Consider the following 13389-nt stretch of genomic DNA (forward strand, 5'->3'; position numbering starts at 1 on the left):
TGGTTGATCGGGCGGGAACGGGGAATCTGTCCAAGTGCTCTCCAGATCTGGAGTCAAAGGATACTGCCCTATTTGGTCTGTCCATCCCAGCCTCCAAGAATACAAGCAGCTGTAGACCACGAAACTCTGCTTCGATAGCAGGAGCAGCAGAGAGAGAGACGCACGCCGGCTATCAGTTCAGTTCTTCTGGGCATCTCTCAACTCAAGGAGGAGACACGACTTGGCTCTTCTTCCTCTCCGGCGCGGCGCGGCGCGTGCGTCCTATTCTCTCTCAGGTTCCGTGCCTCGTTCATCATTTCTTGGATTGGATGCCATGGTGCTCCACCATGACATCCGGCTCTGTGTCGTGCTCTCCATTTTGTCAGAGCACAAAATCTGGGGTCTCTTCGACTTGGTTGGCTTTGGTTCACACATGCATTTTTAATTTTTTTTTTTTTGTTATTGGATGATGATGATGACGATGATGTCACTGAAAGAGACATGATTTTGCGCAGAATATCTCTGTGACTGTGAGCGATGAGTATTACTACCTTTTGCCTGTCTAAATTCACTTTCCCTGGACTCCCTGTCTGCTTGCTCTGGTCCCTGATTGGATTTGGATGGAGAGGGGAAACAAACAAGGAAATGTTCAGAAAGTCGCGGAGCGTGCAATGGACTGAGAGCTATACTATACATGTGTTGTCGTAGAGTAATTTTGCTTGGAGGCAAACGAGCGGAGGGTCACTGTCATCGGCCCAAATTATTTTCCACGGCGATGACGAGTGCATCGCTCGTCCGTTCCTTCCTCTCTCCTCCTCCTCCTTTCCCTGCTCCATCCAGACTCCAACTAAACGCCATTGGTGAATGGATCCCAAGGAGGTCAAACTGATGCAGAGCAAGTTGGACTTTTCAGTCAGTGGCCTGGCCTTGCAGATCGCTCCCGCGAGGCTGGCCGAAGAGGCAGGGGGCTTGTTAGTAGTCCAGTCGCTGCTATAAAATAAAGCGGCCATGAACCGTGTTCTCGCTCTCGCGTGTGCGTCTTCTCTGCTCACATGCCGCGAGGTAGGTGATTTGCGCTCTTGTTCTTCTCTTACCCTTGACCATGAAAATGCTTCCTTTTCTCTGGTTGAGATCTTCCCCTCCCCCTGCCGGATCTGAATCTCATCCCCGGGTGGGGCCGTGGGGGGGACTCTAGCTGGAGGGGCACTTTCTTGTTCACCATGTTTGTCGTGCCCTTAATACATTTTTTGTAGTACCTTCCTGTCAAAACTACAAGAAATGGAGATTTTGGATGGATGCATGTGTACATGTCTCTCGGAAGGAAAAGCCCGCAAGATCGGATCGATCACTTACTTGGCTACTGCTGCCTGCTGCTGCAGGTGCTCCAGGAACAAGTGCCGTCCACCAGATCCAGGCTCGGCATGTTCGTGATCGAGGACAAGGGCGGCGCCATCGCGCTGATGCTGGCGTCGCTCCTGTTCCTGGGCACCTGGCCGGCCGTGCTCACCCTGCTGGAGCGCCGGGGCCGCCTGCCGCAGCACACGTACCTGGACTACTCCATCACCAACCTCCTCGCGGCCGTGCTCATCGCGCTCACCTTCGGCCAGCTCGGGGACAGCAGGCGCGGCATGCCCAACTTCTTCACGCAGCTCGGCCAGGACAACTGGCCCTCTGTGCTGTTCGCCATGGCCGGGGGCGTCGTGCTCAGCGTCGGCAACCTCTCCACCCAGTACGCTTGGGCCTATGTGGGCCTCTCCGTCACTGAGGTCATCAGCTCCAGCATGGTGGTGGTCATAGGTAGGTTCGCATCATCGTTAGTAATAATCATCACATGAGAGGGAAGGGAAAGGGAGGGACCTCAATGATCATGCACATTTGCTTCTTCTCCCATTAAAAATGAGATATAATTCGGAGTCTAGCAACACCTTGCCTGCTGACATTTTTCTTTTCAAATGGAAGCAAATCAGCAGTGGTTGTCTGACAGACCAAGTTTCGTTTCTGTTCTGTCAGCTTTGAAATGGAAGAAAAAGTCTTTGTTTTGATTTCCACGTCTTCCAATTCTTGTGTTCTTCAGGCACCACGCTGAACTACTTCCTGGACAACCGCATCAACAGGGCAGAGATTCTGTTCCCTGGTGTGGCGTGCTTCCTCGTCGCCGTCATCCTTGGCTCCGCTGTCCATTCCTCCAATGCAGCTGACAATGAGCAGAAACTCGGTGCCTCCACGAATGCCTACAAACTCGGGTATCTTTCTGATCATTCATTTCAACCTCCTGATCTGAGTAGTTTGCCATTTACATCTTTAATCTTTTTATTTATAGACTGCTCTGACTGTCGTTACTGCAGGACAAGTGGAAATGTGGAACCAAGCAAACAAGCTGTAGACAGAGGTAGTATAACATGTGAAAACTGCTGCTGATTTGTTGCAGATTTTTTTCCCAGTAACTTATCTAGTTTCAGGTGTTCATTGTCTATCTGAAGAAGAAAGAACAAATCTAATTTCAGATGCTCCCAAAGACTTGGAGGAGAGTGGAGCCTCTGGAATCCGGCAACCTGACAAAGCTGAGGCAGGCACTGCAGAGTACCTCATTGAGCTTGAAGAACGGCGATCAATTAAGGTAACCACCATACTCATTATGGATCAATAGCAGCCCTGGGGTTTTTGATCTTGACGACGGTAATTGTATTTCCTGCCAGGTATTCGGTTCAAACACCTTCATCGGGCTGGGGATCGTCTTCTTCGCGGGCGTGTGCTTCTCGCTCTTCTCCCCGGCGTTCAACCTGGCCACTAACGACCAGTGGCACACGCTCAGGGACGGCGTGCCGCACCTGGTGGTGTACACCGCCTTCTTCTACTTCTCCATCTCCTGCTTCGTCGTCGGCGTCGGACTCAACGTCCTGTTCCTCTACCGCCCCATGGCCGGCGTGCCCCGCTCCTCCCTCGGGGCCTACCTCAGGGACTGGGACGGCCGCCAGTGGGCGCTCCTCGCCGGCCTGCTCTGCGGCTTCGGCAACGGCTTCCAGTTCATGGGCGGCCAGGCCGCAGGGTACGCCGCCGCTGACGCTGTCCAGGCCCTGCCGCTCGTCAGCACCTTCTGGGGCGTACTGCTCTTCGGGGAGTACCGCAAGTCGTCGCGGAAGACCTACGTCCTGCTCGGCTTCATGCTCTTCATGTTCGTCGCCGCTGTCGCCGTGCTCATGGCTTCGTCAGGTCACAGGAGCACAGAGTGAATTGCAAGTCTTGTTCGTCCTCTGCTTGTTGCAAGCCCTTCCACTTGCGATTGATCCACGGAAAGATCCATCGTCTTCGTGAAGCAGGGGAAATCCATTCCTTCCAGCCATTAATGAGATCTTCAGAACAATGGAATGGAGATGTACAAAAAAATGGTTGTTGTATGATTGATCAAATGTATAGAACTATTTATATTCTTTCCAAGACAATTGGCTGATAGGATAGGAACTGTTCCAGGGGTGGAAAAAATCTCTATCTTTATGAACAGGGTAAAAGCAATGTTCAGAAAAAAGTAGTTTGTGCCTAGTATGACAGATTCAGAATGGTATCAGTACTCCCGCTGTTTTGGAATGTTCAAGAGAAAACTAGTGGATGCTCTAAATCTTATAATCTTGCAATGCTTCTCGGACCCATGCAGTATCTCCCCCATCGACGATTTTTGTGCCGCGTCTTCAGCATTGCGTGACCTGTTTCTTCTAAGTGAGAAAACAACTTGCTCCTGCAAGGATACCATTTTCAGCTTAACCATATTTTTTTCACATCCCAAGGTATTACAGCAACATAGTACACCAATCTAGGAGGGGATTGGAGGGGTTTAAATCCCCTCCAATCCTCTTCTGGATTGGTGTAACCGAACAAGCCCGTACTGAGAAGGGTGAAGAGGGGGGAAATGGTAGCTGCAGTACCTTGACTCAAAAGTTCCTCCACAAGTTTCACAATCATTACTGGGTGCCTTTGAGACCTCCTGATACAAATAACAAAAAGTGTAATCAGATCTGGGCATGTGCAATTAAATCTACATGTATAGCATTTTTGTAGTATATATACTATAACCACGATTCAATATCAATGTTATCATACCACAACCACTCAAAAATTCTGTGAATTTTGAATATAAGTGTGATATCCTGGCCCAGTGGATGATGATATTTTGGCTTAAGGCTTAATAAAATTAATAAAATATTTATATCAACAAAGTGCATCTTTTTTGGAAAGCTATCTCGAAAGAATCTTCAAGTTAAACGTGCTTAGCTTGAAACAATTTGAGATGGGTGACCAATCGAGAAGTCTTGTCGGGTACGCACGAGTGGGAACAAAGTGCGCACAAAATACTCGTGTTGGTCAGTGTGAACAGTATATAATCTTACAGAGATGTTAGAAATAAATACCGTCGGTCGAGAAGTGGACGAGATGTTACCATAAGCTATTTCCAATTGGATGCTCTATCAAATGAAGTTCCACACTTATGTTAATTTGGCTTCCAAATAAAGTATACAAACACATAATAATAATATATTATTATATTATTATTATTATTACAATAGTAATTATAACAGTAATAGTAACAATAACGGTAACAACAGCAGTAGTAATAATAAAATAGTAATAAAGAAGAAGAAGCAATCAACTTTGAGTTCCATGCCACAAGGTAACGAACATGTTTCCAGTAGTATTGTGTCATAATACACAATAAACCAAAAGTCCAAAACGGTGAAAACATGATGCTACCCTCAAAATTCTCTATGAATGCACAAATACGTGCAGGTTTAGTTATAGGGGTGTAAAACTGCGAAGAGCCAAAGCCAATCTACACCATATAAGTTAAACAGAAATCATAGGACATCTTGAGATGATAAATCATAATAGCACATGCAATCAAGACTGTTCTCTTTTCAAAACTTAACTCTTGATCATTTTGTTTAAAAATCAATGTTAAAAATAGTGCACTATAGCACCGCTATAGTAGCTATAGTCACTCCCCGCTACGCATTTTCCCTGTTCTGTCGTATGGCTGCTGGCGGCGCTCTATCATGCAATAGTTGTGGTAAACAGCTTAGCAGACCATTTATTAGCAGCTTCATACAGATTCAACATGTTCTATGGAGTTAAGGACTGAAGCAACCGGCATTTGATTGTATGATTGGTGTTTACTTATGTCTTAGGCTGCTGGACAAGAACTTAATGGGTGTTTGGTTTGAAGAATCCATACATTTTTAGACGACGTGATGTATTATGAGTCCATTCCACATATTTGGTGGATTAAACTCATTCCTCATGTTACTACTAATTACTCCCTCCGTTCCGAAATATAAATCGTTTTAGACTAACCACATATTCATTAAGTAACATACGAGTGTAGTTTCTATGTATATCTATATTTATTATCATTTAAATGAATGTGGTCGAAAAAAAGGTGAGCTAGAAAGAACTATATTTTGGACCGTGAAGAGTATTAGCATAGAAGAAATGAAATGATGATGGATCAACTCATTCCATTTGTCGGCGTTTCGACCCCGGGGGTCCCTGGACCGACGAGTAAATTTGTCGCTGCGTGTCCCAGCCCAGATGGGTTGGCGAGAGATGGAACACAAGGGAGAAACGCGGCTCGTGTTATCTCGCACCAGGGGGTGTGCTCGTAGTAGGGGTTACAAGCGTTCGCGCGAGAGAGAGAGTGAGCCTGTTCGTTAGCTCGTTCTCCCGCGTGACCCTTTCACATGAAGGCCCTGGACCTCCCTTTTATAGATGCAAGGAGAGGGTCCAGGTGTACAATGGGGGGTGTAGCTATGCGCTAACGTGTCTGACAGAGAGGTGCCTGAGCCCTGTGTACATGCCAACGTGGCTGTCGGAGAGGTGCTAGAGCCCTGTGTACGCGGTAACGTAGCCGTTGGAGAAGTGCCTGAGCCCTGTAGAAGCACAATTGTCGATGCTGCTGGGATCTTGCTGACGTCTCCTTGCTTCCGTAGGGGGCTGAGAACCACCGTCGTCATTGACCCACGCGGGGAGCCATCATTACTTGTTACCGGGGCGAGCCAGATGGGACGCCGGTCTTGTTCCCCCGTAGCCTGAGCTAGCTAGGGGTAGGGTAATGATGTATCCCCCGTGGCGCGGTCGGTCCGAGCCCAAGGTCGGGCGAGGCGGAGATCTCCTTCCGAGGCCGAGGCCTAAGGTCGAGCGAGGCGGAGCTTCCTGTTACGCCAGAGGCTGAACTTGGCTGTTGTCAGCCTCACCCTGGTGGGTGGCACGACAGTTGGAGCGGGGCGAGCGACACTGTTTTCCTGTCAGGTCGGTCAGTGAAAGGGCGAAGTGACTGCGGTCACTTCGACCTTGCCGACTGAGGCACGTGTGTCAAGATAAGGTGTCAGGCGATCCCCACATTGAATGCGCCTGCGATACGGTCGGTTGGTGAGGCGATTTGGCCAAGGTTTCTTCACAACGAAGCCTGCCCGAGCCGGGCTTCGGGCGAGTCGAGGGTGCGCCCGTCGCTTGAGGAGGCCCTCGGGCAAGGCGTGAATTCGTCCGGGACTACTGTTCCCGCCCGAGGCCAGGCTCGGGCGAGGCGAGATCGCGTCCCTTGGTAGACGAGGCCTTGACCTGAATCGTGTCCATCAGTCTCTGCGGTTTGTGCTGATGGTGGTTACCAGCCGTGTTTAGGAGTGTTGGGGTACCCCTAATTACGGTATCCGACAGTAGCCCCCGAGCCTCCAATGGAGTGTTGGTACTCGCTTGGAGGCTTTGCCGCACTTTTTTGCGAGGGTACCGGCCTTTCTCGGTTACACTTTGTTTCGGTGGGTGCGCGCGAGCGCACCCGCCGGGTGTAGCCCCCGAGGCCTCAGAGGAGTGGTTTGACTCCTCTGAGGTCTTAATGCCTTTCGTGACGCCTCAGCCGGCTTGGTTGTTCCCTCATGCGGCCTGGCCGTAGCCCAGGTGCATGGTCAGGTTCCGAGTTTTTAGGCTGGTTTGTTGACGCTGTCAACGGTTTGGCTGTAGCCGGGTTTGCGAGAGCAGCCCCCGAGCCTCTGCACGGAGCGAGAGGACGATCAAGGTCTGTCTCGACTTTTATTATACGCCCCTTCGTCGCCTTTCCGCAAGGAGGAAGGGGGGAAAGCACCATGTTGCCCTCGGAGGGCGCCGAACATGGTGTCTCCAGTGAGTTGCTAACGGGTGATCCTAGTGGACGCTCGTGCCCCGTTCGATAAGGGTTGGCTAGTGGCCCAGAGGCGCGCTCCAAAAGTACCTGCAGGTGATTTGCTGGACCCGGACCCGTTCGATAGGGTCCGAGGGCTCGATGCCTGTAGCATCCCAAAAATTCAAATCTTGAAATTTTCTCAAACTCGCTCTAAATTCAAAATGAATTTCAAATTTCATTTCAAAATGTTTGTTTGCGAGTTGATATCAGCAAATAAATTATAGTGGTCTATATTCTCTCCAAAATCCTCCTCAAAATATCCTACAAATATTTCCCCAGTGATCACCCTCAATTTCCTTTCAGAAATACTGCCCAAATATTTCCCCAGTGATCACCCTCAAATTCTTCCAGAAATACCACCCATATATTTCCCGAGTAATCCCCTTCAAGTTCTTTCCAGAAATACTGCCCAAATATTCCACCGATATATCTCCAGGTATTTTCCTCTTGAGAAATACCTTCAGAATCATTTTTCAAGTCCCTACAAATATTTTCTTCATAACTTTCCTCATGCTCATATGTATACGTATGCCTCCAGTGTCATACGGTGAGCTCTACAAGCTAATCTCACTTATACAAGACAAATACATGTTAATCTCCCACTAATCCTCTCATCCCTCCCCCTAATCCCCCCACCATGGCTATAAATAGAGGGGCAAGGGCCTCCTCTCATCCCACCCCAAGCCATTTCATGGCAACTCTCTTCCCCCCCCCCACACACACACCCACTCCATGTTCCACACAAGCACACACTAGCACAAGGATCGTTCGATCGTTCGTCTCCTATTCTTAGTTTGTTCGTTCGTTCGTCCGATCGTTCGATCGTTCGTCCGATCGTTCATGGTTCGTTCGTCCGTTCGCCACTATTTCTCATTACTATTCATCATCGTTACTATTTATCATCGCTACTATTTATCATCGCCACTATTCATCATCGTTACTATTTATCATTACTATTCATCATCGTTACTATTCATCAATGATATCTATAATTACTTTTCCATCGCCACTATTTCATCGTTACTATTCATCGATTAGCCGATCACCCAAATTTCAACTACTCATACATCATGCTGTCCAGTCCACCTAAGACCAGCCAGACCCATATTCCAGTCATACGAACTTCGGTGACTGTGATTTTCCTTCCAGTAGGGAACTTCCCATCTGGTCACCCATCCCAGGTTTCTCCAAGTTGAGCACGCTTAACTTTGAGATTCCTTCGAACCAGGCTCCCAAACTCAGATTCCAATAATTCTCATTTCTAAATTCTTATCAAACTATTCCCTATCCATCCATGTCATCCCTTAAGCATGGTTCATATTCCAGAAAACTCCTAAAATACTCTTGTCCCATATTCTGTCTATAACTCTCCTGTTCATACTAAGTCAGACGATTCATTCGTCACTATTCTCACCAACAGTGAATTTCACTATGCTACACCACATACACCCAGCTATAAATACACCCAGCTACCCTCTCCTCCACACACACTCAACACCCTCAGCCAAGGCAAACACCCCACCCACTCAGTTACTCCGCTTTGCCGGCTACACGCATAGTGTCGCTTCGCCTCCAGTCCACCCTCCTGGTAAGCACCTCCGCTCCACCACCAGTAATATCACAACACATGACACAGATTCTACTCAAGACTCTACCCATCCATATATCACTATTCTGACCACTATACTAAATATTTGTTGCTATACTTGTTGGTTTGTATGTTTGCTTGTTCATGTTGCATAGTTATCGGAGCGTTCGTGCCGTCTCGTGGAGGCCAGATCTGCAAGTCTACGCCAGGCGGTGGAGCCAGAAGCCAGTTCCGCGAGCTCCCCTTCCCCCTTCGCCGAATAAGCACGGCAAGCTCACTGGATCCCTTTGATGCATAAATTACCTATGATTTTACAACCACAACCCTCAGCCTGTTATTTTATGCATGATATGATTTTGAGACAAGTTATTATGGCCACCCAGCCGCTTGCCGCAATCAATCCCTGATATATATGTTCTAAATGATTTGAGAACAGGTGTGAGTTTTCAAAAGAAAATGCTTTTCAAAATGTGTGTGATGAAGGGTTTTCACCCTTATCACCTTGTGAGTGGGATAATCAGGGACTCCCTGGTTTAGGGGAGGGCCTAAGGTGATGGCTCAGCTGGTTTAGGCGTGAGCAGAAGGATTTTCCCCTCATATAAGGACCGGTTTGTCATCTTCACTACCTGTACTCTTTAATAGTACAACCACTCGAGACTGTGTGGGCAGTCACTCAATCTGAACTCGTACGGTCCAACCCCAGGGTTATGAAGGCTGGGGAGCACCGGGAGGATAAGGAGGGGGAAAGTTTTGTCCGGTTTGGACATGGTGGTGGCCTGACTCCTTCCGGATAACCGTTAAGGTTAGGATGTGCGGGGAAAGAAAGAGATTCGGATTCGGATCTCATTGATCATGAGATCGCAGAGCCGGACTAGTGGGTAAAGTGTACACCTCTGCGCAGAGTTTGAAAACCTATTCGAATAGTCTGTGTCCACAGGAATGGACGAGTCTGGTATGGTATGACAATTAATGTTTTGTTTTCCAAAATAAAGAGATGCTTTTGAAAAGTGGTTTTTAAAAAGGTTCGGCAGTTGAGCCGTGAGCTATGGTGGACAGGAAGTCCAGTAGCTGTTTTTGAAAATGAAAACCAGTGGGAACTGCTGAGATACCTGGATGGTTTAGTCTAGGGGATTTTGTTATAATACTGAAAAACTTCCTGCTCCTTTTGGAGAGGATGCACTTTGCAAAAATACAAAATGTTTTTCAAAACAACTCTGCATAAAATATTGCTGTTTCTGCAAAATATCCTGAGCTCCACATATTCCATGCATTATATCTGATTTCCCCATTCCGCGGGTGAAGGTGGGCTGCTGAGTACGTTTGTACTCACCCTTGCTTATTTGTTGTTTTTCAGAAAAAGGAGATCGGGTAAGAGTTACGACTGTTCCCAACCTTGCCTGTGGCTGTTGGACTGCTAAATTGCTTCACTGCGTATATCGGGCTGCTTCAGCCCCACTCTGATGATATGTCCCGAGTTGTGGACCAACTCTTAAAGTTGTTCGCCACCTTTATAGGTTTGTATCGTTTAAGCAGATCTGGAATCATCTGATGTATAAATGTGTTTACTAGCCTCCTGGGACTAGTAATTGTATCACATTTGAGTCCCAGAGGATCGGGACGCTTCAGGTGGTATCGGAGCTGTTAGATTGGCCGCAGGACGTAACCCTTAGCCTGATCAAAAGTTTTTGAGTCCAAACTATTTTCTTAAAAAAATCTTGTTCTCATCCCTTCATTTCAAAAATGCTTTCCCCCTTTCCTTCTCTCAGAAGTCAGATGGAGGTCCGTTGCCAAACCAGCTTTTGCCAGAATGAAGATGGTTTCCCCAAGTTGTTGAGAGCATGCACAGTTCGCCTCGGAATCAGGAGTCAGCCAGAGTATGATGGTCGTGAATTCATCGAGCATGGCACAGAGAAGTGTGTCGTGACTGTATACATTGGATCCAGTCTGCACCATGTGGAATTGAGTGTCACTGCTGCGGGGCACAGATTCAAAGACACCTGCCAAGTCGTCGCCCGCAAGGCATTGAGGACCCTGTGTCAGATCTATGAAGAAGAAGTGGCCGACACACCGCTCAGATTCTTTCCGCCCTTTCAAAGAGACCGTCCCGCTTGGATGGCCAGGATGCGTGCATTGGAGGAGCAGCAGCTGCTTGAGGATGACCCCACAGTCGTGTACCTCACTGCATACCTGCTCACCCTTGATACACAGTATGATTTCTTGGCTCGGCACCACCGTCAGATGATTGCCCGAGCAGAAGATGCAGAGAAGCTCAACCGTAAGCTCCATGTGGATCTCACCACAGCTCAAGCCCGTGTAGCTGCCTTAGAAAGTCGTGAAGTCATTGCTGTTGAAGCCCTGAAGCAAGCCAAGGATGAGCATGTCCAGAAGCTGATGGAGGCCTACTTGGTAACCCATAACCAACGTAGAGCCCTGCGGATCCAAGAGCCCACTCCATCCAACCCAGTTCAACCCAGGAGAGCTGAAGACCCCCAGATTCTTGAAGGTCACCCGGTCTCTATCAGAGGAGAGAAGAAGGCTTGGGAACTCCCGAAAGGAGCCATAGTCTTGGAAGGAATTCCAGTCTCCCCTAAGGCTATGGATAAGCAAGAGCACCCCGAGTCCTCCCAAGATCCCCCGCCGGAGTTGTGTGAGCCCCTCACCATGAAGAAGATTCCAGCACCATCCCTTGAGGTCAAGGAAGAAGCTGCAAGCACCCCGCCAGCACCACCGCCCTCTGAGGAACTACAAGAGCCAGTCCAGCTTGAAGAAGAGTTCGACCCCATGCTGCCATCTCAGTCGCCGCCAGAAGAAGTCATCAACATCAGCTCCCTCTTGACCCATCCAGGAGATGTCTCAGATTGAAGTTGTGTGCAAGCCTTGCCAGAAGAGAAGCTGCCAGATCTGAAGTTAGTATTACCCAGTCCTCTGCATGCATTGGGTAGTGAAGTTTTTCTTCACTTTGGCTAGAGCCCTGTATGTATGAGAGGTAATCGTGTAGACTCGTGTTTTGCAAAACTCTATTTGTGTGGCCCCCTAGGGCATTTCAAAATGAATTTCGCTTGATGTTTTCTCCCCTTTTGAGTGCATATGTGATGCTTTAACGTTAGTGCTCATAAGTTGCATTTAGCATAGTTCTCAATTCAGGAGCCAAGCAATAGTAGTTATGCTTAGCCCCCGAATCTGAGTAGTCCGTGCTTTGGAAAAACTCTATTCTTCCCTTATTCAAAACATTTGATTTGTTTGTGCTTATCATTGCTGAGCTTGTGTGTTTTCTTTTCATTTTTCTTAAAAAGGTTTTCTCTAAAAACATAGATCACAAATTAGAGCTAATCCTTACCTTATGCTTCCATTCTCATCTTAACCCATCTGAAGAGAAAAGTGCCTTACCCAAGAAGATACCGGGAAGCTTACCCTTGAAGCCTGGAATAAGCTACAGAGGAACCAGTCCAGCCGCTCAGTCAAAAGGGTCGACCGTGAGAATCAAAGCACTACCCCGAGTCAAAGTAAACAGGAAAAGAGGACAAAAGGAGTTATTACCATACAGAGAGGCAAAGATTCTTGGAACCAGAGACCACAAACATCAGGGTCATCGACCCCACCACTCACCCGTGCCCCCCCGCACGCGTGCCCGCCTCCATGCGCACTAGCACCGCCGCCCATGCCCCCTTTGCAGCGCACTTCCACCGCCCCACGCCCCTTTGTAGCGCACTACCGCCACCCACCCCCCTTTGCAGCGCACCCACCGCCGCCATCGTCGCCGGCAACACCAAGTCCCCCCTCCCCTTGTCGCGTCTACTACCGTATGGCACCTGCTCCATCACCACCACTCCACACCCCCCCGAGCACCCCCCACTCGCCTATAAACCCCCCCACCAGCTCCCTCAACTCCCAACTCGCTCAAAGCACACTCCAGATAATTCCCCTCTGCCAAATCGCAAGCAACTCCATTTTTCACTCCCTCACCCCTAAGATCACAATGCTTGGTGATTCTTGGGTTGAAGACTGTTGCACATGATTCATAGTCTTTGGTTTCCTCCTCTGTATGATGGTAATACTCATCGATAGAATCCTCCAGTGGGAAGAGCAAAGAGAAAGAAAGAGGCAGTGAAAAGTGAAAAGTGAGAAGAGAAAAGAAGATAGTGAAGAGAAGATAAGAAGAAGGTTCTCCCAGAATCAACCCTGTGCCAGTCATCCCTCCGCAGCCTGCTCAAGCAGCAACAGCAGCAGAAGGACCCGTAACACCCTTGTTATGTGGTACTTCAAGGAGTTCAAATCCCCAAGATTCAAGAGTTCTACCCTCATTCTTTTTAAGTGGGGTAGTATTCCAGTAAGGTTCCTGCTGTGGAGAAAAAGGAGAAGACTTGTAGCAAGCTTGTGGAGGACCAGATCATCAAAGCATATAAGTTTCTGGATGAGAAGTGGTCACCCAAGTTTTGTTGATGAGGCACCAGAAGACCAATCAAGAAAGGAATCCATGTGGGAGTTCGCAAGAGAAAGGTTTGCGTGTCGGCATCGATGCTTCTTCAATAAGCTAGCTGCCAAGCGAAACCTAGAAGTCTGAAGATGATTCCTTGAGTAGCCAGAATCAGCGTTTGCAATCAGCAACCAGATGCTCCTCAAAGGC

The 13389-nt window shown here is 48.3% G+C and overlaps 1 protein-coding gene across 1 annotated transcript; it reads left to right on the forward strand.

Annotated features, from left to right (window-relative positions):
* The first annotated feature begins 850 nt into the window (after positions 1-850).
* Positions 851-3561, forward strand: LOC100280038 (uncharacterized). Its single transcript, NM_001152980.1, has 6 exons — positions 851-1041; positions 1359-1776; positions 1947-2222; positions 2325-2368; positions 2484-2596; positions 2676-3561. The coding sequence occupies exons 5-6, from the start codon at positions 2484-2486 to the stop codon at positions 3289-3291; spliced, it is 729 nt and encodes a 242-aa protein (NP_001146452.1). The 5' UTR covers positions 851-1041; positions 1359-1776; positions 1947-2222; positions 2325-2368; the 3' UTR covers positions 3292-3561.
* Positions 3562-13389: the final 9828 nt, after the last annotated feature.

This window comes from Zea mays, chromosome 3 (assembly GCF_902167145.1).
Source record: "Zea mays cultivar B73 chromosome 3, Zm-B73-REFERENCE-NAM-5.0, whole genome shotgun sequence".
NCBI lineage: Eukaryota > Viridiplantae > Streptophyta > Magnoliopsida > Poales > Poaceae > Zea > Zea mays.

What these genes read in the sequence shown, in the direction of transcription:
- LOC100280038 (NM_001152980.1), top strand. Translation starts at nt 2,484, where the DNA reads ATGCTCCCAAAGACTTGGAGGAGAGTGGAGCCTCTGGAATCCGGCAAC. An exon ending in AAGAACGGCGATCAATTAAG is followed by an intron (nt 2,597 to 2,675) that starts GTAACCACCATA and finishes ATTTCCTGCCAG; the next exon opens with GTATTCGGTTCAAACACCTT.